At 48.4% G+C, this 25,408-nt stretch overlaps 2 protein-coding genes across 4 annotated transcripts in view; one reads left to right on the top strand and one right to left on the bottom strand.

Annotated features, from left to right (window-relative positions):
• LOC100344687 (JNK1/MAPK8-associated membrane protein) overlaps nt 1-13,906 on the bottom strand; it is a 24,453-nt gene extending 10,547 nt beyond the window's left edge. The window contains 4 exon segments of the mRNA XM_051838739.3: nt 1,062-1,265; nt 11,283-11,437; nt 12,015-12,106; nt 13,817-13,906. Of these exon segments, the coding sequence (XP_051694699.3) occupies nt 1,062-1,265; nt 11,283-11,437; nt 12,015-12,106; nt 13,817-13,820 (455 nt within the window). The 5' untranslated portion in view covers nt 13,821-13,906.
• L3HYPDH (trans-L-3-hydroxyproline dehydratase) lies at nt 13,896-25,408 on the top strand. Of its 3 annotated transcripts, none has more exons than XM_002723026.6 (5): nt 13,896-14,580; nt 19,390-19,559; nt 22,179-22,301; nt 22,376-22,513; nt 24,829-25,408. In XM_002723026.6, the coding sequence occupies exons 1-5, from the start codon at nt 14,073-14,075 to the stop codon at nt 24,952-24,954; spliced, it is 1,065 nt and encodes a 354-aa protein (XP_002723072.1). In that variant the 5' UTR covers nt 13,896-14,072; the 3' UTR covers nt 24,955-25,408. The 3 variants fall into 3 exon arrangements, 2 of the variants coding, with proteins under 2 accessions (XP_002723072.1, XP_051694692.1); XM_051838732.3 differs by lacking the exon at nt 13,896-14,580 and adding an exon at nt 16,339-16,467; XR_016226409.1 differs by lacking the exons at nt 22,179-22,301; nt 22,376-22,513; nt 24,829-25,408 and adding an exon at nt 16,337-16,467 and having other exon boundaries at nt 13,950-14,580; nt 19,390-19,528.

Genomic DNA, 25,408 nt, shown 5'->3' with positions numbered 1-25,408 from the left:
AGTGTACAGCAGCTAGAAGTGAATGTTGGGGAAAACTCCATGACACTGGAGAAGGCAACAGTTTCTTACACGACTCCCAAGGCCCGGGCGACAAAGTGGAGAACAGACAAATGGGCTTACAGCAGACTAAACAGTTTCTATACAGCAAAGGGAACAACAAACAGAGTTAAGAGACAACCTAAGGAAAAAAGGAAATACTGCAAGCCAAGTATCTTATAAGGGGATAGCACCCCAAAATTATTTTATTTATTTCAGAGGCAGAGACACACACACAGAGAGATCTTCCATCCTTTGGTTCACTCCCCAAATGGCGACAACAGCCAGGGATGGGCCAGGCTGAAACCAGGAGCCTTAAATTCCCTCCCAGCCACATCTCAGTGCTGGTCCCTGGATATAATATTTTAAAATAAAACATTCTTATGGAAATATTTAATTGGAAAAAATAAAGATGAAGGAACACTTATCCAAGCACTCTAATAATGATGCCAGTTACTATTAAGTTCCTCTTGTTTGTAAGGCACAACATATGGTATCTAATATTGTGATTCATGTAGTCTCCACAGCACCTTGTAACATACCATGATTCCCACTTTACCAGTGGGAAAACTGAGGTTACAAGAGGCTCTTCACATGTTCAACTTGGCGTCACAGCTGGAAGACTAAGAGCTCTAACCCAGGCTGGTTTTGTTTACAAAGCCTGTATTCTTTCTTCTATGTTTCGTCTGTATTTCTTCTATTGCTTTTCAGGGGTGTATGAAAAAGGGTTTCCTTAAAGCTCTCCATTTAAACAATTCCAAGAAACATATAAAGTTCACTGTGGCAGTGTTTATACATAGTTCACCACCAACACAAAAATATCTTCGCTTCTTTTATACCAGTTGTGTTTCTATTACCACCTGTTACACTACGTTTGCATGCCTTGAGAGAAGAAAATAATTTCCACAATCTCCCCCAGTGCCTACAAGCCGTTTCACAAGGCCTGATCTGTTGAAATGAATGAAATCTATAATAATCCACCAAGTTAAACTAAAATGCCTCTCCGCCCCACAGATACCTATAGCAGGTAGACGGCTTCGTGGGTGCAGTGCACCGTGGTGACGTAGTCGGGGCTCGGGTTGTACAGCATCGTGTACCAGTCCGAAAGCATCAGCACGCGACAGGAACGGATGTTAAGAACCCCAACCGGGTCGCTCAGAAGCAGGGTGATGAGAGCCGCCATGGTGCATTCGAATAAGGCCGTGACGTGTTGGAAAAGCACACTGGAGCTAGAGGACTGGAAGCAAGAGAGGCCTGGCTACCAGGAACCGTGAGCTTCAAACGGCTTTAGTAAAACACCTCTGTGCTTTGACATACGGATTCCATACGAAGCCTCTTCTGACTGAAAAATCCCCAAACCAAAACATCTTCTAGAGATAACAAAAGCCAAGCATGAAAACTGTTCAAGAAGAGTGTAACCTTTTTTTCTAAAAAGAGACAAATACACACCCCAGGTAACAGGGTGCATTACCCAAATGGGTAACAGAGGAGCAGGAATTAGACCTTCCATTTTTAATATATGGCCAAATCGTTATTAAAAATTTCTTAAGGGCTGGTCAAGCAATGCCAGCATCCCACATGAGTGCCAGCTGGAGTCCCGGCTGCTCCACTTTCTGTCCAGCTCCCTGCTAAAGTGCCTGGGAAAGCAGTGGAAGACGGCCCGAGTGTCTGGGCCCCTGCACCCACAGGAGAGATCAGGATGGAGTTCCAGGCTCCTGGCTTTAACCTGGCGCAGCCCTGGACCTTGCGGCCATATGGAGAGTGAACCAGTAGATGGAAGCAAGCTCTCTCTGCCCCTCTAACTGTGCCTTTCAAGTAAGTAAATCTTTAAAAAAAATTCTTAAAGATAAAATTAAAAATAATTTAAAGTATGAAAAGCACACAAAAGGTGATAACATATAAGTTATAAAGCAAAATAACATAATAAACATTGTTTACTCACCACACCACCTTACCCAGTAACTTACACAGTCAACAACTTTTATGGGCTTCTGAGTTCCTCCCTAGTCTACACCCCTAAAAGTAACCATTATACCAGATCAGACTACATTATTACCACTTTTTCTGACATTCTTACCCCAACTGTATGTATGTTTCAGAATCACTGTTGAATTTGCCTTTTTTTTTTTTAAGATTTTATTTATTTATTTGAGAGGTAGAGTTACAGACAGTGAGAGAGACAGAGAGAAAGGTCTTCCTTCCTTTGGTTCACCCCCCAAATGGCTGCAACAGCCGAAGCTGTGCTGATCCTAAGCCAGGCGCCAGGTGCTTCTCCTGATCTCCCATGAGGGTGCAGGGCCCAAGCACTTGGGAAATCCTCCACTGCCCTCCCAGGCCACAGCAGAGAGCTGGACTGGAAGAGGAGCAACCGGGACAGAATCAGGCGCCCCAACTGGGACTAGAACCCAGGGTGCCGGCGCCGCAGGTGGAGGATTAGCCTAGTGAGCCGTGGTGCTGGCCTATGATTCTTCATAGTATACATTTTCTCCTACTTTTTCAGTAATCTTGGTTAATCTTGGCCCTTTCATATAAATTTTAAAATCAGTTTGTCAAACATAAATCTGATGCAATTTAGCTACATTATAGTGTGGCAGAAGCCTTTGTTTTTTAATTGAACTTGTTTCTAACAGACACGATTGAAATTGTGGTAGAGGCCTTCCCCAGGTCAGAAGAAAAAGGGAGGCATCTGTCCTGGGACAGATACGCGGTTGTTATCTGCTTGCCCATCAGTGCCTCACCTGTAGTTCCCACCTGTTCACATGTAACCACTTCACGTTCTGCCCTCTTGTTCAGAGCCATGATGTCAACCCTTGCCAGACAGCATACTGTTCAGTATGCCCAACAAAAACCATCAGTAACTATGTCCCCACGCCCAGTACTGTATCAACTCCTGTGGCCACATGCAACATTAGAATATCCAATCAAATGTATGTATGTATAAGGGAGACGAAGAGGTTAAAACTATATATAAGGAAATACCCCTCTTTGTTTGGGGCTCAGGTTTTTGGATAAGAAGTTCCACCGTATGCCGGCACATTAAAAAGGCCTTGGTGTCTTGTCTCTGCACATGAATCCTGTGAAACAGTGCTTGTGGCTCTACAAATAGTTACTGGACAGTGACTCTTTAGTAAACTCTTCTACTTCTAGTGTCTAGTGGGTAGGTGCTTTGGGTCATCTGAATGCTTCCATTCAATGGTATGGAACCACCACCAGAGTACTTCTATTGTGGGGCTTGCATGGTTCAACGGGGCAGTCCTTTCCGCTCCACAGGGGACCATGTTGAAGTGCGATGTGCTGCGGCGTTCAACATGACCAACTCAAATGGTTCACAAGTGCTGGCTTCAGCAGTGAGCACAACTGGGCCTGCTAACAGGAGCACCTGCTTCTCCACGTGACCTCGTTTTCTGTGTTCTGCAGGTAACAATGATGTAAATAGGGAGAACTGTCGCTCCCCCTCTTCGCGGAGGAACGACACAGGACCCTGCGCTGTTCTTTTGTCTGCTCGGCCCTCCCCGGGTTTGCTGCTGGTTCTTCCCGGGTTGGCTACCGACCCTTCCACCTCCGTGGAAGGGCGGTTCCCCCTGCCACATTCCCCACTTCCGCGGGGGAGCGGCACACCGCCGGCCGGCTCTCTTGGGGGCTGCACAGGTGTTCCCTCAGATGTTCCCCTTAGATGTTCCTGGTGCATGTTGTCTCTCTCCTCCTTTATAGTCCTCTTCCACCAATCCCAACTCTGCTACCCACACGCCGAGTATGCTGCTCTCCTCCAATCAGGAGCAGGATCAGCTCCTGGAGGTCATCACTCAAGCTGGCGAGAGGCAGCTGCGTAGAAGTTGTTACTCCCTTCTCAGCGCCATATTGTGGGAGAGCAGATGCATAGAATAAGTCTTAATTCCAGTAACAGTCTAGTCCGGGTTGCTCCCCACAGAGAACTTTTTTTTTTTTTAAATTATGTTTGGGATATATTTTTCTTCCTGGATATATGAATCTCTTTTTCATTATTTTTATAAAACCTGAAGTCACTATCTCTGAAGCCTGCAACACCTCCACACCCACCGGATGGAGATCTCCTCCCCCTGCACCTGGGCTGGCTGCCTGAGAAGCTATTACTGACAGCAATGGCTCAGGCTGCCCTGCCAGCAAGCTGTGCTGTTTTTGAGCAGACAAGTGCTCCGTGTGGCCTCTGGCAATCTCCGGGGTCTGAATGTTTAACTGAATCTTGGTGGATTCTCAGTAGGTACTACAGATACACAGTACACGTATTCTATACCTCACATTATCTCCTATTTTTTATTTTCATCTCCTTTTTTCATCCCATGTTACAGTCCATTATTTCTTTTTTTTTTTTTTAAGACTTACTTATTTATTAGAAAGAGTTGCAGAGAGAAGTAGACAGAGAGAGGTCTTCCATCCACTGATTTAGTCCTCAAATGGCTGCAACAGCTGGAGCTGAGTTGATTCAAATCCAGGAGCCAAAAGCATCCTTTGGTCTCCGATGTGGGTGCAGGGGCTCAAATACTTGGGCCATCCTCTGTTGCTTTCCCAGGTGCACTAGCAGGGAGCTGGATCCAAAGTGGAGCAGCCAGGACTCAAACCGGCACCCATACGGGATGCCAGCGCTACAGACTGGGGTTTTAACCTGCTATGCCACAGCACCAGCCCCATCCCTTATTTCCTTGTAAGGATTTTTTCCTACATCCCTAACTCTAACTTGAACTGTTTAACATATCGACTACCATATTTTTTGCAAGTACAACCTTAATTTCTTGAGATTCCTTACTTTTTCCCACCAAACCTGCTTACTCCGAACAATTTCTTGTTGAATGCCTTGTAGCTGTACCCTTTCATAAATAGTTAGTAGTCATTCATTCTGTAGCTGAAAGCCCATTATCTGTAGTCTTTTAGGAGCATAAATACATTGCTGTATCTATTAGTAAGTTAGGGAGCTGTTGAGTTGTGGGGAGCAACCCGGACTAGACTGAGTTACTGGAATTAAGACTTATTCTATGCATCTGCTCTCCCACAATATGGCGCTGGGAGAGGAGAAAACAGCTTCTACGCAGCTGCCTCCAGTTCAACCAATAAACTGTAGGACCTGCTCCTGATTGGAGGAGAGCAGTGTACTCGGCGTGTGGGCAGCCGAGTTAGGATTGGCGGAGGAGGACTATAAAGGAGGAGAGAGACGGCATTCACAAGGAACATCTAAGGGGAACATCTAAGGGAACACCTGTGCAGCCCCCGAGAGAGCCGGCCGGCGGTGTGCCGCTCCCCTGCGGAAGTGGGGAATGTGGCCAGGGGGAACTGCCCTTCCACGGAGGTGGAAGGGACAGTAGCCAAGCCGGGAAGAACCAGCAGCAAACCCGGGGAGGGCCGAGCAGACGAAAGAACAGCGCAGGGTTCAGTGTCGCTCCTCCACGAAAACGGGGAGCGACATTGAGTAATCACAGATTATGAGATAATTAACAGATCTTAAGGAGTAATAGCCTCAAAAGCCTAAAATGAGCGTGGGGAAACTTTCCAGTCCGGAGGGTTTGCTGTGTCTGCCACCAGCCACGGCTACCACTGCTTCCGACTTCAGTTCTGTGAAAGCCAACTCCAGCAGAGAACATCATTGCTGGGAGCGGGCTTTTCAGTCTAGTGGGTGAGACACTCGTGTGCCATGCTGGATTCCCGGCTCTGGTTCCTGACTCCAGCTGCTAATCCAGACCCTGGAAGCCACGCTGGCCCGGACTGTGTTCCCAGCTCCTGGTCACTGTGGGCATTTGGGGGTGAACCAGTGGATGGAGAATCTGCCTTTCTTTCTCTACTTGCCTCCCCCAAAATACAGATTTACAAAAAGAAAGACAGCCCTCCTGCGTTTAGTAGTTAACCTCCTGTTAACTACCTGTTAACTACTAGTTAACCACCACCACCACCACGCTTGGCTGGGCTGCATGTTTACATCCCACTACACTGCTACGGCTGAAATCCAACCCCCAGCGCCACAATGCAAGAGGCAGTGTGTTCAGGAGACGACTCATGAGGGTGGAGCCCGCATGAGTGGGGTTAGAGCCCTTGTAAAACAGGCCTGAGAGCGCATGTGCGCTCTGTCACGTGACCACACAGCAACAGGAAGGCCAAACCCTCCCCAGACGTCAACCGCATCAACACTGCCGGGCCTGGATCTCGGGGAATTTCCATCTCACTCGGGCTGGGAGTAGGACAGATCACCTGGTCTAAACTGTTCCGCTGCTGCTGTGGCCCCAGCTCAGGGTGGGCTTGTTTTTCAAAGAGGAGAGTTCTTAGAGAGCCCCCAACCTCCATACCATCAGCCATGTGTCAGAGTCTACTTTGCCAGATTTCAGTTATTTCTGGCAGGAGGGTCACTCAGAGCCCCGCATTCCCGCAGGACGTCAGAAGGCGAACTCCCGGCCGTCTGACGTGGACGAGGGTGGTTAGGAGGAGAAGCCCGGGCCGTCTGACAGAGATGAGGGTGGTTAGGAGGAGAAGTCCGGGCCGTCTGACAGAGACGAGGGTGGTTAGGAGGAGAAGCCCCGGCTGTCTGACAGAGACAAGGATGGTTAGGAGGAGAACTCCAGGCCGTCTGACAGAGACGAGGGTGGTTAGGAGGAGAACTCCGGGCCGTCTGACAGAGACGAGGGTGGTTAGGAGGAGAAGTCCGGGCCGTCTGACAGAGACGAGGACGGTTAGGAGGAGAAGTCCCGGCCGTCTGACAGAGATGAGATGGTTAGGAGGAGAAGCCCTGGCCGTCTGACAGAGACGAGGGTGGTTAGGAGGAGAAGTCCCGGCCGTCTGACAGAGATGAGATGGTTAGGAGAAGTCCGGGCCGTCTGACAGAGACGAGGACGGTCAGGAGGAGAAGCCCCGGCCGTCTGACAGAGACGAGGGTGGTTAGGAGGAGAAGCCCCGGCCGTCTGACAGAGATGAGGGTGGTTAGGAGGAGAACTCCGGGCCGTCTGACAGAGACGAGGGTGGTTAGGAGGAGAAGCCCCGGCCGTCTGACAGAGACGAGGACGGTAACTGCCTTGCTGTGTTGCCCGTGCTCTCCTTTGACCCCGCTGCGTGACCCTCACAGGCTGCAGGCTGACCATGGAGGCCCTGCTGGGGAATACTGAGTCTCCTCCGCCTCTCAGAGCAGCTCCCCTCACCAGCAGTGTCTCCCAGCAGTCCACATCACTCCATGTTCCTGGAGCCTCCGCATGTCGGGGCAGTTCTCACCTTCCACCCAGCCGCGGTTTACCGACCGGCAAACTGTGTCCACGATCGGCTCAGGGTGAGCTCCAGGTTCTGTGAACACTTCCTAGGACTGCTCCTGCTCCAATCTCAGGATGCCCTAACCTCATTTCACCCCGATTCACACACCACCCCCAGCTCAGACCATCCTCCCTGTGCATCCATGCTTGCCCGTCTTATTCCTGCTCAGAGAGCCTTTCAACTCCTCTGTTTAGTGAACTCTACTCATTTTTTCAATGTCCAACTACAGTCAGCTTTTTTCTTCCGGGGTGTGACTGGGGTATGACTCCATTCATGCCAGCATTAAAATTCTAAACGCACCATTAATATACCTCACATACATGGTGATGATCAGACTGGCATTCATAAAGCTCTGAGCACCGACATTTTAGCCACCTCTGAACCCTAGAGCCTACAACGCCACCGGTACATGGCAGGTTTCCCTGTCTACTGCTGAGTGAATGCATCCTAAAAGCCACAAATTGTATAAAAACCAGCATCACAGCTTCTGACTGCTCTGGGAGCTGCAATATAAAAATATGCAACGTCTGCCAATCCCTGCCTTTGTCTTAATGATAAACTAATACTAAACTCTGGAGAAGGCAAGGGTGCCAGAGAGGACGGTTTTCATTAACAATCAGCCATGCACTTTAAATAGGTAACATCTCCTCTAAGGAGGCAATATTAGCTCTTAGGGTGAACAAAAAAATCTTATAGTTTACATATTCAGGAAGCACAGACACATTTAGAGTACATATATAAGTAACAGTATAGCTGTGAAATGAACATTTCAATGATGGAGTAGGAAAAAAAATGGCTCCTTAAGGAGGTGATAATGAAAAATAAAGACTGAAAACTCGGGTCTAGCCTCAGACAGCCAAGTCCCCGTTTCTTGACCTTACGTGGGAAGTCTCAGGAAAATGCAGAGATGGCCCTCGTGTTCTTTGCTACCAATTTCCTAGTCAAATCTAACTACAAATGCCTGCTTTGTGCTTGTTAATTTTCATTTTATTTTGAAAGGCAGAGACACAGAGAGGGATCTTCCACCCACTGGTTCACTCCCCAGATGCTGCAACACCGAGGGCTGGGGTGGCTTGGATCAGGAGCCCAGCACTCAATCTGGGCCCCCATGCAGGAGGCAGGGACCCAAACACTTGAGTGATTATCTGCTGCCTCCCAGGGTGCGCGTCAGCAGAAAGCTGGAATGACATGCGGAGTTGAGGCTCAAAGCAGGTCCTCTGCAGGGAAAGCGGGCATCCCAAGTGGCATCTTGACTGCTGGGCCAAATGCTCACACCCCTCCTTTTGTTGTTTTTTAAAAGATTTATTTATTGACTTTAAAGGCAGAGAAACAGAGAGTTGGATCTTCCAACTGGTTTACTCCCCAAAAGCCCACAACAGCCAGGACTGGGGCAGGCTGAAGCCTGAAGGCAGGAACCCAGTCAGGTCTCCCACATGAGTGGCAGCAGCCCGAGTACCTGGGCCATCATCTGCTGTGTTCCCAGGTGCATTCGCAAGGCTCTGGGTCAGAAGTGGAGGAGCTGAGCTTAGACCAGGTACTGTCATGTGGGATGCTGGTGTTCCGAGCTATAGCTTAGCCTGCTGTCCACAGCACCTGCTCCTTCTCCCCCCCCTCCTCCCAGACCACACCACTCCTCCGTTCTACCCCTCTGCTTCATGTTTCTCCTCAAAACAAATCTAACATTACACTCAAGTGCATCTGGTGAGGTGTACCCATATACCCCTACTTCTCTCCTATGAGTAGAGAAGTCCCAAACAATTAACTGAGTCATTTTCTTTAAGTTAGATAAAGGGTAATTTTATTTTAGTTAAAAGTTTGTAACATCTCCTTTCTCTCATCTTTCATCATTCTGTATTAAAAATTAAATCAGGATGAGGACTGCTATTTTAAAAGTGCTTTTATAAATTCTTTTAGAAAAATGAATGATTTCCAATTATAAAACATTACCCTAGATCCAGAAAAACACCGATTCTATGCCCACCTGACCATCGTCTGCACACCCCAACACTGCAGTCTGGCCGTCATTTCCTGGACAAGAGTTTTCTAGTACCTCACCTCTACCGCCCTCCACAGAAACCATCTTCCTAACATGCACCCAGTGACGCTACTTTCCCAGCCCAGACCTTCATGAACTGACCACCGACCCAGCCGACACAGACTGTGGTCATGTGCCAGCTGCTGCTCGGGTCCCTGAGAGTCCACCGAGGACAATGAGAGATGCCACTGCCCCACAGAGCTCAAAGCCTGGCGTGTGAGGGACATTAAATGAGGAGACAATCATGAAAATAAAACAAACGAGAGAGCTGTCAAAAAAGAAAACGCGGGAGAGCGATCTCTGCAGGTTGGGTCGGTAAGGCCTCTCCCCAGCAGGTGCACTGGAGCTGGAGTCTGAGGAAGGCAGGCAGGTGGGAGGGTGCAGTGGGAGGACACGTACTCAGGCGGGGCAGTGAGCTCGTGGAGGCGGAAGGGAGCGCACAGAAAGCAGACAAGGTTCTGAGAAGTCCGAGGAAGTCAGGGAAAGCCGTGCGGCTGAAGGGTGCCGAGACAGAATCCACAGTTCCCTGATGCCCACAGTAAAGGTCACATCCTTACAAGAGCGTTCGCATTCCGGTCTGAATCTACTGTCCTCTCTCCCTCCTGTTACCTCCTTTCGCTGACTCACTCTGTGACAACCCAGATCAGACACCTCACACGCCCACACCGTGATTCGTGGGATTTCTCTGCCTACACTGTTCTTCCTGAGCTTTCCCAGATTCCACTGGGCACAATTTCTCTCTCCCCTCTTCGTGACTCCAGAGCACTCGTTTTTAACTTGGTCCCTATGTTTCTAGGACTGATTCATATTATAGCTATGTACACATCTGTCTCCTCTGCTTATGACCATACGCCTTGTCAGTCATTTCTGTGTCTCCTACCCCGATCTTCCAAACACAAAACACAGTGCTCAATAAATGTCTACTGACTTAATGTGCTAGCACAAGTTTTTACAACTAGGTTAAAGCTGGATCACTTTTAACAACATTATATTAGATGATTAATATTAAATTAAAAGGGGTTTTAGATCAAGATACAGCTTTGTAATCATAATGTTTTTGTAGAAAGCATTATGGTCGAGAAATTTAAAAATATTCTTTCAAGATCATTTATAATAAAGGATAGGGGCCGGCACTGTGGCACAGAGGGTTAAAGCCCCGGCCTGTAGTACCTGCATACCATATGCATGCTGGTTTGAGTCCCGGCTTCTCCACTTTGGATCCAGCTCCCTGCTAATGTGCCTGGGAAAGCGGTGGAGGATGACCCAAGTGCTTGGGCCTCTGCCCCCATGTGAAAGGCCAAGTGGATGCTCCTGGCTCCTGATCGGCACAGCTCTGGCCACTGCGGCCATCTGGAGAGTGAACCAGAGGATGGAAGACCTCTCTGTCTCTACCTCTCTGTTACTATTTCAAATAAATAAAATAAATCTTAAAAATAAAAACAAAGGATAGTTCCCTTAATAATTACTAAGACATGCTCTACTGTTGAGTCTTGCCACTATAAAAAGTAATCAGTATATAAAGGAAAAGTAGGTTAACTAACTTTTTAAACAACAGAGAAGCACAACTGCTTAATAAAGGGGCCAGTGCTGTGGCATACCGGGTAAAGCTGCCGCCTGCAGTGCTGGCATCCCATATGGGCACAGGTTTGAGTCCTGGCTGCTCCACTTCCAATCCAGCTCTCTGCTATGGCCTGGGAAAGCAGTGGAGGATGGCCCGAGTCCTTGGGTCCCTGCACCCTCGTGGGAGACCTGGAAGCTCCTGGCTCCTGGCTTTGGCCAGGGTGTAGCCATTTGGGGAGTGAACCGGCGGATGGAAGACCTCTCTCTCTCTCTCTCTGAATCTACCTCTCTCTGTAACTCTTTCAAGTAAATAAATTAAATCTTTAAAAAAAAAAAGTCTTGTAAGTGACAACTACTCTAGCACCAGTCCTGTGGACACTTCACAGAACGTGCTGACCTCTTCTTCCCCGAGTACCACTCAATGAAGAACCAGTGTAACACAAGAGGGAGCATGGCCATGAAGCCCAGGTAGAGCCAGTCGTACAGCTCCGGGGACTCCGTGCAGGGCTGACAGAGCTTCTGGGCGTCGGTCCTCTGTCCTCTTGGGCACACCTACAATGCACAGAGAGCAACCTTACATGCAGACACTCTGGACACTAACACCCGCCCCGAACCACGCTGTTAAACATCGCACTGCATCTTAAACATTTAAGTCTATGTTAGCTTTCAGAAATAAAGACTAAAGCATACATAAGACAAAAAGAAATCTACAGTGTTTGTGCTACAAAACGTTAAAGTAGAAAGTTATAAAACGTTAAAGTAGAAAGGATTCTTTTTACTTAGTTACCAAAATAGTTAACACTCAATGAAAAACCTAGCTACTAACATCATATAAAAATGATTTCCGAGAAATGTTCTGGATTACAATGTTAACTGAATGGACAATGGACAAGCCAGTGCACTAAATCCTTTTTAAATGTAATTAGAAATTACCATAAAATTATAAAAGGTTTTTAAAAACACTTAATAACTGACTCTCAAGGAAAGATGTATTACAGATATCAAGAGAACAATTCAAACAAGGACTTTATTAATGTCTCATTCTTATAAATTAATGAGTATATTTTAAAGAGATTTCACAAAACAAACAGACTTCACCAATGAAGTAACACACAAACACCAGACTCACCCCACATTCTCCATATATTTCAGTTGAGCCATTTTTAAATAACAGGGTCTTCCCGCAGTAAAGTCCAAGGCAGGCTGGTTGAATATCGACAGCTTTTTAAAAACAAATGCCAGTAGAGTGACATCTTTGTGATTAGAAAAGAATAATGCAGTAACAGCTGAGGCACTGGGCAGACACAGCTCATCACAGCTTCCTTGTAAGACGCGACATGGATTAGGCAAGAGCCTGGTGCATGTATTCCAGTGTGTGGCACTGCAGAAGGCAACCCTGGACTTCGTGCTGAGTGCACCCTGTGAGTAAGGTCCTGGACCAGCAGAGCAAGGCATCTCCAGACCTCACGGTCTAGCCTGGGCTCCACAGAGCCACTCACCTTGACTGGACTCCACTTAGGAACTTCACTGATCATAAACTTCCAAACTAAGCTTTCGAAAATGTGGACCCGACGGAAGGCGGCTGCTTGTTTTGTGCACACAGCACCTGTTCCCACCTTTGTGTGCAGGAGCACACGTGTTAACAGTACAAAGGCGAAAGGGTGTGATTCCAGAATCGAGGGCAGGCCTGGAGTAAACACACTCAGCTCTGAACAAAGCTCCACGCAATCTCAGGCTTGGGGAAAATAAAACAGCAGCTCCAGAGACCCTGCAGCTCGGCCGGGACCTCACCCGCGGGAGGAGCCAGGAGGGAGCGATGCTTAATCAGAGACCCATGCTCTTCACTTGCCGACCGTGCACTCAGTCCACACGCACAGCTAAGAGCCACTGGGGGCCAGGAGGAAACACCAGGGCCCCTGCTCTCCGGGAACGCGGTCAAGCGCGGTGTATATGTGAATTATTGTGGGACACTGTGCATTTCATGACTTCACAACCATTTCTCACATGCTTCCCAAACTCACCACCTAGAGACGCCTTTCTCCTTCCAGATTGAAGGAGACTGGAATTCAAACAGGGATAGCCCAGGTGCAAACGACTCAAGTTTAATATTCTCACTTTTACAAAATCTCTTAGTTTTCAGACCCATGGGCTTCCTCACTTTAATCTGCGCTTGCTTAACCCATTATAATCACCATGTTCTAGGCTCAGGCATGAGCACGAACTCTTTCACGCTTCTGGTGAGAGCAGAAGTTAAAGAATCCGCAGCTTTTCCTGCGGACTTTATTTACAAGATGCTTGCTAAATATGAGGGGTCTTCGAAAAATTCCCAGAAAACGTGCATTGTAAAAAAAACAGGTTTCAAAAATTTTTGCACCACAAGAAACGTGTCTTCTAACCCCAGTTTCCGCGAACTTCCTGATCTATCTTCCTACACTGGAATATAAATAATCCAAGGTCTCTCAAAGCCCAGGGTCTGAAAACCAGTGCAATAAACAAAGCAAGAGCCCATCACGTTCCAAAGGAAACTCCGGCTCCAAGCGCTCGCTGAGGCGGAGGACGGCGACGACTTTACGGCGCGACCGCCGAGCCTCCCCGGGAGGGACCTCCTAAACCCGCACCTGCGGCCGCGGCCGAACCCGGTCAACTCTGCAGCCAGCGGCGGCGGCGGCCTTTCCGGTCCGTTCGCACTACCGCCGTCCTCGGAGGAAACACAGCGGCCGAGGGCACACTTCCGACCGGACAGCCAGAGGCCCGGCCTCCCGTGGGCGGCCAACGCGCCAGGAGCAGCGACCACCCCGACCCCGGCAAGAGTCCGGGCCGGGAGGGCGGCAAGGGGCGAGCAGGCGCCGCGCCCAGCCCGCCCGGACCTGCCGCGCAGCCAAGAAGCCGCGGCGAAGACAGGCGCTCCCCCGACCCTCGGCGCCCCCTCACCCATGAGCCATTTATAGGCTTCCCTGGAGCCGCCCAGGAGTCAGCGGACGCGGCTGGAATGCCCCGACATCCGGGCCACAGCAGCCTCGGAGGCTCCGCCCCCGGTAACCTAGACGACCGCGCCGCAGCCCCACCCACTTCCTGGTCTCGGCCACGCCCCCTGAGGCTGCCACGCGTCCTGGCTCTTTGGGGGCCGTCGCTTGCTTAAAAAGCGAACGCTGGGGCGGGGCGGTGGTCGAGTTTCCGAACGCGGACGATGGAGGGCTCGCTGGCCGTGCCTCGCCTGCCCCCGCACGACCCGGGGACGCCGGCGCTGTCGGTGGTGGACATGCACACGGGCGGCGAGCCCCTGCGCATCGTGCTGGCCGGCTGTCCGGAGGTGGTCGGCCCCACGCTGCTGGCCAAGCGGCGCTACTTGCGCCAGCACCTTGACCACGTGCGGCGGCGGCTCGTGTGGGAGCCGCGGGGCCACCGGGACATGTATGGGGCCGTCCTGGTGCCGAGCGAGCTGCCCGACGCGCACCTGGGCGTCCTGTTCCTGCACAACGAGGGCTACAGCTCTATGTGCGGCCACGCCGTGCTGGCTCTGGGCCGCTTCGCGCTGGACTTCGGGCTGGTGCCAGCCCCGCCGCTCGGCGCCCGAGAGGCCCGCGTCAACATCCACTGCCCGTGTGGACTGGTGGCGGCCTTCGTGGCCTGCGAGGGCGGCCGCAGCCGCGGCCCTGTGCGCTTCCACAGCGTGCCGGCCTTCGTGCTGGCTGCAGGTAACGCGGCGCAAGCCGGGACGCAGGTGCCTGGGCTGCACCCCGCGCGGCGCCCTAACCCACCCAGCGTGCGCTTGCAGTTAATAAAAAGGCGCTTCGGAAACCGCACGCGTGTGACGGCGAACGGGGCGCGTGCCATTCTGCACATCCTCCCTCCCTCCGGGGCCCTGGGAAGGAAGGAATTTCTAGCTCGCTTGGCCCCGGGCTCCCTTCTGCGCCTCAGCAGCCCTGGCTCAGGCTTCACATTTGGGCAGAGCCCAGCAGGGTCTGGGAAGGGGCAGAGGACAGCGAGGGCACCAGGGGGCACCAGGGTCCCGGCTTGCCCCAGTGACACATTGTTACCACCCACAAGGCGCTGACACTGCCCCCTTTCCTCCTGGGTCGAAGTGCCGCCAGCAGCCGCTTGGAGAACCCTGCGCCCCGCAGTTTAGAAGATGGGGCTCTATCCGCACGGGCCATTGCCTGAGCTCAAATCCTGCTACCCCTGAAAGCTGTGCAACCGTACATCGATGATTTAGCCTCTCTGTGCCCATGTTGCTTCGCTTAGCTCACGGGGGTTGGGGTTCGTTTGAGAGATATGAGATAGTTATGATTTTTATGTGAGATATATAACCGGCATGGAAACACTGTGGGATGCTAGATGACTGGAGTTCTGTAGGCGCGTGGCGCCATGAGAAGACTGTGCGGTTCCCTGGTACAGATGCCCGTGTATCATGGAAACCTTGTGTAGGATCGGGAATCCGTACAAAGGGGCGATCCCTCACCGGGCTGGCCTCTGGTCTGGGTGTCTGAGACTCCCTGTACTGTCCCCAGGAAGGCTGCGCCCGAGAGCGTGCTGGGAGCTGACTGAGCAGGGCAGGCGCAGGGTTATCCCTTTTTCCCCTTAAAGTCTTCAGGCCCTGAACGTCATTCTGCGGAAAAGTTTGATCCTGAATCTCCGAGGACTTGGATTCCAGCATAGCTTTGTGTTGAAGGTCGCCCAGGCAGTTTTCAGCCTTAGAGCGAGGACAAGCAGCTGCAGGCAGCCTCTGGGCACGCTGATGCCGCGTCCCCCTTTAGGGAAGCCTGGTGACACGTCCACGGAGGGAGCAGGATTTATGCGTAGGACTGGATCTGAAACAGCTTGAACAGGTCAGAGAGCAGGGCTGCCTGAGTCCACCCCCTTCCCTCCCCACCCCCTCTTCTCTCCCCGGGCTTCCCCACAGCGGGTTATCAGCACTCTGGAGTTTGTGGGAAATGAGAGCTGGCAACAGGCTCACCAGCTACTGAGCCGGCCCCTGCAGCACAGCGGCCCCAAGACCTTCACTGTGTGACAGCACGAGTGGTCACTTGGAGTTAACTAACAGCATGCGCTCCCACCTCTCTACTTTGGAAAATGCATGGAAGGCAGAGTGATGGTGTCAAAGTCCCTGCTCTGCCCCTCCCCACGTGGATGACCTGGTGCAGGAAAGTCCACAGGCCAGAGTCACAGTTTGTAAAGAGAAGAGGACAACGGGACCCCCCCCCCCCCCGAGGGCTGCTGAGCTCATTTCCACCCCAGCAGGCTGAAAGGCAAACTCCTTTGTTTTGCTCCCTGTCCTCCCAGTGCCTACAACAGTGTGGGTGGTTAATGAGGATTTGTTGAATGAATAACTAAATGGAATTTGGAGAATATGTTGATTGGGAAATGTAGGTATGTAGTCCTCTTGAGAACCCTATTCCTATTGGAAATTAAGCATTTATTAACATTTATTGTGTCCCTTTTTTTTTGTGCCAGGTACTCCACACACATCATCACATGAATTTCTCAAAACGACCTAGGTACAGAAAATAGCAATTCCATTTCACACATGAGGACACCAAAGCCACACTAAGTGGCAGAAACAGGATCTGAACCTACGCCCATGAGTGAGCCTCACTCATCCTTGAATTTTTGTGGTTTAAAGAGATAGGTTTCAATTTTCTGGAAAACTCCACGCCATTCACTCTTATAGCGTCTTTTAAAATGTGTCTTCCTTGTGCACTTTGTTTTACCTCTGAAGGGGCAAAGCCTGTGTGTTATTCCTCCTGTACCTTTTACATCTTCCCGAGTAATTGGCACATGGGAGGTGCTTGCTAAAACCCAAATCAAATTAAACTCCCAGTGATAAGCTTGTGTAGAAGAAATGAAAACCCTGAGATTCGGGATTGAGTTCTGCAGAGAGGTTGCATGTTTCAGTGAAAAGAGTTTGGGTTTTGGAGTCACCCGGTTATGAGGTTGACTCCCAGCTCTGCCACTTACTCTGTGAGTGACTCTCCAGTACTTGAGGTGGTGCAAAATACAGTGCCCCCTCGCAAGGCTGTGGTCTTAAGGAGCTAATGCCGTGAGTAAAGGGGCCAGTGCATGTGACATACCTGGCACACAGGATGTGCTCGTGTGAAGCAAATATTTTAGAATATCTCTCCAATGTTAGTCATTTTAGTGGAAAAAAATAAAAAAGTTCGTGGGGCTGGCATTCTGGAACAGTGAGCTGAGCTGCTGTTTGTAGCACCAGCATCTCTTACTGAGGCGCTGGTTCTAGTCCCCTGTGCTCTGCTTTCTATACGTCTCCCTGCTAATGGCCTGGGAAGGTAGCGTGCTTGGGCCCCTGCAACCCACGTGGGAGACCCAGATAGAGTTCCTGGCTCCTGGCTTTGGCCTGGCCCAGCCTTAATGTCTGTGGCCATTTTGGGGAGTGAATCAGTGGATGGAAGATCTCTCTCTCTTATCACTCTGCCTTTCAAATAAAGAAATACATCTTTTAAAAATGAGGGGGAAAGAAAGTCATAGAACATAAATGGATGGAAGTAACTTTAAAAGACATATGGTTCATTTTAAAAAAGAGGAAGCAAATTTAGTGAGGTGTGGTATTCTACCCAATTGCCCATCCCAAGTAAGCCAGGCCCAGGGTTCCAGAAATGGTGAACCAGGGGAGCACTTGGAGGCTCAGCGACCACTTCTGCTGAGTCAGCTTCCCCACTGGATCCCAGATGTTTTCTTTTCATAACTTAATTTCTAGAGTTGAGCACCCACTTTGTCCTGTTGGTGGAATTAGCCACTTCTCTCCGCGCGCTGTCCCCTTCCTATATACAAGGGTGCTGCAAAAAGTTTGTGGAAAATTGAATCAAATGATGAGTTTATTTTGGAAAAAGTTTTGAAATCCACGCATAGTTCTATCATGATAGGCACCCTCCATACACTTGATGCAGACCACGCATATGTGTGAGCAAAGGTTTGTTAGCAGTGCAGGGCCTTGGGAGGAGGGTCCTTGGGTCCCCACTGCGCAGCTCACTGGCGGAGCAGAGCGTCGTCCGCCCGCCCCTCCTGGCTTGCTGCCTCTTCCTGTGCTGCACTGTCAGCACTGTCCCCTCTGCACTCTGCCCCTGCAGCCTCCCCTTCCCAGTCCGGAAGAATTCCTCCTGTCTCTAGGAGAAATATTTCTCCCTAAGGACACCCCTTTGCTGACACAGGTCTTCCCCCTGAGAGCACAGGTTTCTGTGAAACACAAACAGGAGGCCCTGCTTTCTCTCCTAGGCTATGCCCTTCATCCCGGGCACAGTCACCAAGCTAACTTGAACAGGAAGAGGGGTACAGAAGAAAATTCGAGAAGGGCTAGAGACAATTTTACTGCCCCCAAATATCACCCAGCCCCACTCTTTGGAAGTTCAATTTTGAGATTTCAGATAACTGACCTTAAGGGAAGCTTTGGGTATGCTGGGGTCTTAAAATGCTTAAGCAAGGACCCTGATGCAAAGCGATACCTCAGAGGGGAGTGATTTCCCCTGGCTTTGTTCAGTCGGCCTGCGGGATACCATCATGCGACGGAGAAGTTTGTGTTTATAGTTTATATAGCCAAGTTTCTCTTTTTAAAATACTTCTTTTGCCACTACAGCTAAGAAAAGTAGCTTGTGAATAGGCTGCCAAATCCTCACTGTTTCCAACCCTTCCAGTAGCGCAATGGGGACCTATGTTTCCTTCTTACTGCTCAAGGAGTGATGTCTCGGGTGTGCCCTCTCTAGGCCGCTAGGATATTTCCTAGAAAAAAGCCTTCAGGTAGTTAACAAGTGTGGACAGGTTCAGAACAAATGGAATCAAAGGTAAGTTTTTTGGTGTAAAAAAATTTTCAAAATCCATGCATGCAAGCAATCTTCAAAAATTTAGTGGAAAATGTGTATTATGAAAAAACTACATATTTTGCAATATATACATGTATTGTAGGGACAAATAATACATTTGGAGGTTTTATAACTTATGCAAACATCAAATTAAAATACAAAGATGCTCCTGGCTATTATTATTTTTAAGGTTTATTTATTTATTTGAAAGTCAGAGTTACACAGAGAGAGAAAGAAAGGCTGAGAGAGAGAGAGAGGCCTTTCATCTGCTGGTTCACTCCTCAATTGGCCACAATGGCCAGAGCTGCGCCGATCTGTAGCCAGGAGCCAGGAGCTTCTTCTGGGTCTCCCATGCGGATGCAGGGGCCCAAGGACTTGGGCCCTCTTTTACTGCTTTCCCAGGCCACAGCAGAGAGCTGGGTTGGAAGTAGAGCAGCTGGGACTTGAACCTGTACCCATATAGGATGCCGGCACTGCAGGTGCTGGGTTTACCTGCTATGCCACAGCGCCGCCCCCCTTAGCTATTATTTACCTGATGCTTACTCATTTTGAAAATGCATGTCTGCTTCCTTTTTAGTATAGGAAAAGCCCTCCCCACCCAATCCCTACTTCTGTGGATTAAACATATTGAACACGCTATGAATTTTGTTGCTAAAATATTAAAACCAAACTCATTTCCAAATACATCTTTTTTAGATCTCATGGTGGACGTTCCTGGACATGGAAAGGTGGTGGTGGATATCGCGTATGGTGGTGCATTTTATGCGTTGGTCAGTGCTGAAAAGTTAGGACTTGACGTGTGTTCTGCAAAGACAAGGGTGCTTGTGGACGCAGCAAGTGCAGTGACCCAAGCAGTGAAAGCTCAGGTCAGTACAGTGGCTGCCTTCATTATAAATGCTTTCCTCTGTGGCGTGAAGACATAAAGGCTATCCTGTCTATAAAGAAAGGCAAATATGTCTGTCACTCAGTAGTAGTATTAAGAATAGGGTACTGGCAGGTTGAGCCCTGCCTGAGGTGCCGACATCCCATGAGAGTGCTGGCTCGAGTCCCAGGTGCTCCACTTCTGATCCAGCTCCCTGCTAGAGCACCTGGGAAAGCAGTGGATGATGGCCGAATGCGTGGGTCCCTGTGCCCACGTGAGCAACCTGGAAGATGCTCTTGGCTCCTGGCTTCAGCCTGGCTCAGCCCTGACCATTGTGGCCATTTGGGGAGTGAACCAGTGGATGGAAGATCTCTCTCCCTCTCTCTTTCTCCTCCTCTCTTCAACTCTGCCTTTCAAATAAATAAATAAATAAATCTTAACCAAAAACAACTGAAGCTTTGAGTAAGACTACCTGTGAGTTCTACCTTGGCCAAACCTCCTTCATGTGTCTGTCTACCTATAAAATGGAAATTATGTAAATTACTAAGTGTCTGCTTTGTGGGTTTGGGTTGTGGTAAGAATAAAATAAGCCAATACATGTAAAGGGGCTTAGAGTATTATCTGGCCCATAATAAATGTTTAATAAGGGCATTAATAAATGACAGCTCTTATTAACTTTAATAGTACTTGTATAATAATATAGTTTATGGTTACTTAAACATATAGTAAATGTACCAGGGTACTTCAGAATGTGGAAAAATGGAATTAAAAGTTAAGTTTATTTTAGTGCAAAAAAAGGTAAAATCATATGTATGTGGGGTCTTCAAATGCATATTATGAGAAAACTACATATGGATTTAAAATGAACTTATCTTTTAAGTCCATTTTCCCATGAAGTTTTTAAAGTACCCTCATATTGTAAAGTATCCCACTAATTCGAAGTGGTTGTGCTTTCCTATGTGTGGTCATTCTCTCTGAAAACTTGAAAATAATGAATTTAGATATAGGTTACAAAATAAGAGTTCTTTAATCCGATAAGACTCTTATTTCACAGAGAACATTAATTCCTAATTCTTGAATGTTTTCTGTATTGCTAAGAAGCTATTCAAATAATTAGGTTTAGCTTGGAAAAGCTGATTTTTCCAAGTTTGTAATGAATGATAATATCAGTTTATAATAAATGGATCTAGAATATTCTTTCATTTCTGGCACAGTCTGCATATGACCTTGGAATTGGGACCTATAAAGAAAACACATACAGTATTTGAGTATCTTGGATATTAGTACTAAAAATAACATGAAAACTAGTATCTAACAATTATGGTACTGTGCTAATTACTGCACTAATAATTATTATGGGCCCATTTAACATTTTTGAGGGTTTAATCTAGCACAATTTATAACATAAATAGCAAAATTAAAATATATAGTAGTATTACTTTTCTAAATCATGCTTTTCCTGGGAGTGTCAGAAGAAATATGCGGAAGTATTTTATCATAGTATCTTCCAAATACACATCAGTTCTGCTCAAGGGGACAGCCAATAATTTAACCATTTGGCACAAAATAATTTCACTTGCTTTTTGGTGCAATCCAGAGAAAAGTCATAGTTTCTTTAATTAAAAGAGCACTTTTTTTTAAAGAGATTTTAATTTATTTGACAGGTAGAGTTACAGACAGTGAGAGAGAGAGAGACAGAGAGAAAGATCTCCCTTCTGTTGGTTCACTCCCCAGATGGCTGCAACGGCCAGAACTGTGCCGATCCGAAGCCAGGAGCCAGGAGCCTCCTCCAGCTCTCCCATGGGGGTGCAGGGGCCCAGGCACCTGGGCCATCCTCCACTGCCTTCCCAGGCCACAGCAGAGAGCTGGACTGGAAGAGGAGCAACCGGGACTAGAACCGGCGCCCATATGGGATGCCGGTGCTGCAGGTGGAAGATTAACCTAGTGTGCCATGGCGCCAGTCCCAAAAGAGCACTTTTGAGACAGTGGAACCACTTAGCCGATTGCAGGTGCAGACTGCTGCTGCTTTCTTGTAAACTTCGGGCTTACGGCCTCTCACCGACCTGTCTCCTCCATCGCTGGTAATACCTTCAGCTCTGGCCACTCCCACCTGATTCTCCACGTTCTCCCCTTCATGCTCCTCAGGATAGAGTACAGTGGCCTCCGCTCCGCAGCCTGTGGCCTGGGCATCAGGGCCAGTGCTCCTAAGAGCGTGTGTTTTGGAGATGTGTATAAAATAGCACGGTTCCTTAGTAAAGCCTGTGAGTAGGATGGCTCCGTGGAGGGGCTCAAAGCATCTGAGTCAAAGTATTGGTTTGGGATTGGGCACTGGGCCTAGCGGTTAAGATGCCAATTAAGATCCCTGCACCCCGTATCAGAGCGCCGAGGTTCGTACCCTGACTCCACCTGCTAATGCAGACCCTATGAAGCAGCAAGTGATGGCTCAAGTCACTGGTCCCGCCACACACAGGAGACCTGGATTAAGCTCCCGGCTCCTGGGTCCATCCCCCTCCTAGCCACTGCAGCAGGCATTTAGGGGGGTGAGCTCTCCCTTTCTCCCTGTCTCTCAATTTAAAAGAATCAGTTTCATGTGTGGCTGATAGTTTCTTTTTACTGTTTTCAGTTTAAAATTCACCACCCTGACAGTGAGGACCTTGCCTTCCTGTATGGAACTATATTAACAGATGGAAAAGATGCTTACACCGAGGACCCAACCACCAACCTCTGTGTGTTTGCAGATGAACAGGTACTAAAACTGTGATTTTAGGCACGAGAGGTAAGTCACGGGGTCCTGGAACGTGCTTGTTTCCTCTGGCACAGGTTGACAGGAGCCCTACTGGCTCGGGAGTGACAGCCCGGATTGCTCTGCAGTATCATAAAGGACTTCTGGGACTGAACCAAACCAGAGCCTTCAAAAGCAGTGCGACCGGCTCCGTGTTCACAGGGAGTGCCGTGCGGGTGAGTGACACCTTCAGTTCTGGGTTGCAGATGTGCTACTTAGGAGGCTGAATGGGCTGAGCTGCCTGCTGGGTTAAGTTTTCTCTCTCAGCTCTCAGAGGAGAATTTTAAAAGAGGCTCATAAAAAGTTCTGTTCAACTAGGACGCTGGTTCTCAAAGTGTGCTCTGTGGATCCCATGGGGGTCACCAAAGTCATTTCTATACACCCCCAAGGTCAAAACTATGTTCATAAGAAAACTAAGACATTGGGCCGGTGTTGTGGCATAGCAGGTAAAGGCGCACTTGCAACACTGGCATCCCATATGGGTGCCGGTTTGAGTCCTGGTTGCTCCATTTCTGATCCAGCTCCTTGCTAATGTGCCTGGGAAAGCAGTGGAAGATGGTCCAAGTCCTTGGGCCCCTGCCACTCATGTGGGAGATCCAAATGAAGCTCCTGGCTTCGGCCTGGCCCAGCCCCAGCCATTGTGGCCATTTGGGAAGTGAACCAGCAGGTAGAAGATCTCGATATCTCTGTCTGTCTCTCTCTCTTTCTCTACCTATGCCTTTTAAATAAATAATTTTTTTAAAAAAAGAAGTAAAACAATGCCACTTTTTAAATTGTTTTTGCTTGTTTTGACAAATACAAGGGGTTTTCAAACAGTTCATGGAAAATGCATGTTGTGGGGAAAAAAGCTATCCAAAGATTCTAGAAAAAACTTGCATCAAAATAAGCTTATATGAGTCTCTTGGACTGACACTGTATTGACCTACATTATGTTGCTGTTAGCCAAAGCAGAGGTTCCACGAGGCTTTATGTTACAGCAGCTTTGTAATAAGGCTTTCCTAAAAATGTCAGATTTGACATTAGAAAATCAGACACACTGCAGTTGAGACTTGCGGTTATTTATTTTACAGTTATTAATCATGCTTACCAGAATATGAAGGACTAAAGAAGGTTTATGGAAAATGGAATTAAAATGTTTATTTTGGTATACAGATTTTTGAAGTCCATGCATAACTTTTCCGTAATATACTCTTCCCACGGACTCTTTGAAGACCCCTTGAGTTCTCTCTTGCACCTTCCTGCCTCTGTCTGGCTCTGCCAGCCTGTCTGAAGGTAACGTCTCAGTCTCCATCCCAGCCCAGCCGTCTTTCCCGTCCTTGTATCTCGTTACCTCCAACATTTCGTCCTCAGCTTCCTTCTCATCTGCAGTGCACGCCTTCGGGAGCAGTTTCTTCCACTTCTTAGACTTCCAATTCTCAACCCTCTGCTGCTGCCGACCCAGATTTTCACCTCCAGCCCCTTCTCTCCCCCAATCTACCACTCATTCCTAGCTGTTCACCTTACTCATCTCAATGACTGTCCCAGAAGTGTCTCAAACTCAACTCGCTAAAAGTTCTGCCTTCCTAAAATGTCCTTCGTCCACCTCTCTCATTCCTTAGCTTGGGTAATGGCATCAGTTAGAGTAACTTGCACACTAGAAATCTACAGTCACGTAACTCACTGCCATACCTTATTGCTCATGCATGGCAGGCAACAGTCTTTCAATTCTCCCTCCAAAGTAGCTGTTATCGGCTAGCTTTCTTGAGAATTTTAATATTAATTTTGAGGGTCCTTGCTGTCTATTCAGATAAGAATTCTGAATATCAGCTCAAATTAAACAGGCGACGTGGTAAGGTTTTAACATTGATTTAGAGAGAGAAATACACAGGAAAGTGAAGGCTTTATAAGGGAGAAGGAGCTTAGACGTTTACCAGGCTTTTCCAGGGTGTAGACCGGTGGCTGCCAGGTAGAGAGAGCATGTGGGCAGGAGAGCGCATGGGCCACACAGGCAAGCAGGCATCAGGGATGGCCCAGAGGCCAGAGTGAACAAGAGAGAGGCTCCAGGCCTTTTAGTCACTTCCAAAGGGGAGTGGTCAGTAGTCTGATGGGCAGGTGGGCATACAGGTGAGGTCATGAAAGGGGCAGGGCGGAGGCGTGGTCTTCCAGCTCATGAGTCTAATCCCTCTGACCTTTCTGCCTGCCTATATCAGTATGCTCTCCTTCTGTGTCTTCACTGACAACTACCCCAGTGACTGCCTTCGCCTGAGGAATTAAGGTGACTCTAACAGGTTTCTGGGCTCCTGGGCTTGTCTCCAGTCTGCCCCACTTTACAGCAAAGCCTACCCAAAGCATGAGTCTGACCAGGTCCCTCTCCTTCCAACCTTCATTGCCCATAGGATTAACTCCTGGGTTTTCTTTAGCATGCTGGAAATCGAAGGTACAACTTTAAAAGCAGACACATATGAATGCAGTATTTTGATAACAGACTCCTTTCATCCCCCCCCCCCCCCAGGAAGCCACGTGTGGAGACTTCAAAGCCGTTATAGTGGAAGTATCCGGACAAGCCCACTACACGGGGACTGCAAGCCTTATAATAGAAGAAGATGACCCACTGAGGGATGGCTTTCTTCTCAAGTGACTTCTTCCATGACACTTCAGGGCTTTCTTTTAAAAGTAATTGTTGTAGCATGTTCTCTAAATTACAACGATTCTTCAAGAGGTTTGTGGAAAATGGAATTAAAATACAAGTTCTGAAATCCAGCATGAGGGGTCTTCAAAAAGTTCACAAAAATACATATTGTGAAAAAGCTATGCCTTGTTTTGAAAATTTTTGTATCAAATAAACGTCTTTTTTCCATTTCCCACAAACTTATTAAAGAACCCTTATATGTGAAACCAATGTCCAAATGATATACCTGTTAATTTCCATTCTTTCTAAAATAGTACACCTTGCCTAAATATGGTCATTATCTTCCTGTTTGCAAACATATAGCAGCATAAACATTGCTTATATCTAGCATACAAAATGCCAACAATTCAGAATACTTTCCTAATTAATATATCAGATAAAGCCTGTTACTTTTAAAATATTA

This window comes from Oryctolagus cuniculus, chromosome 20, assembly GCF_051225735.1.
Source record: "Oryctolagus cuniculus isolate XC-2025 breed Fujian yellow rabbit chromosome 20, ASM5122573v1, whole genome shotgun sequence".
Classification (NCBI taxonomy): Eukaryota; Metazoa; Chordata; class Mammalia; order Lagomorpha; family Leporidae; genus Oryctolagus; species Oryctolagus cuniculus.
This window is presented reverse-complemented; position numbering and strand designations above follow the sequence as displayed.

What these genes read in the sequence shown, in the direction of transcription:
- L3HYPDH (XM_002723026.6), top strand. Translation starts at nt 14,073, where the DNA reads ATGGAGGGCTCGCTGGCCGTGCCTCGCCTGCCCCCGCACGACCCGGGG. An exon ending in GGCCTTCGTGCTGGCTGCAG is followed by an intron (nt 14,581 to 19,389) that starts GTAACGCGGCGC and finishes CATCTTTTTTAG; the next exon opens with ATCTCATGGTGGACGTTCCT. An exon ending in TCACAGGGAGTGCCGTGCGG is followed by an intron (nt 22,514 to 24,828) that starts GTGAGTGACACC and finishes CCCCCCCCCCAG; the next exon opens with GAAGCCACGTGTGGAGACTT.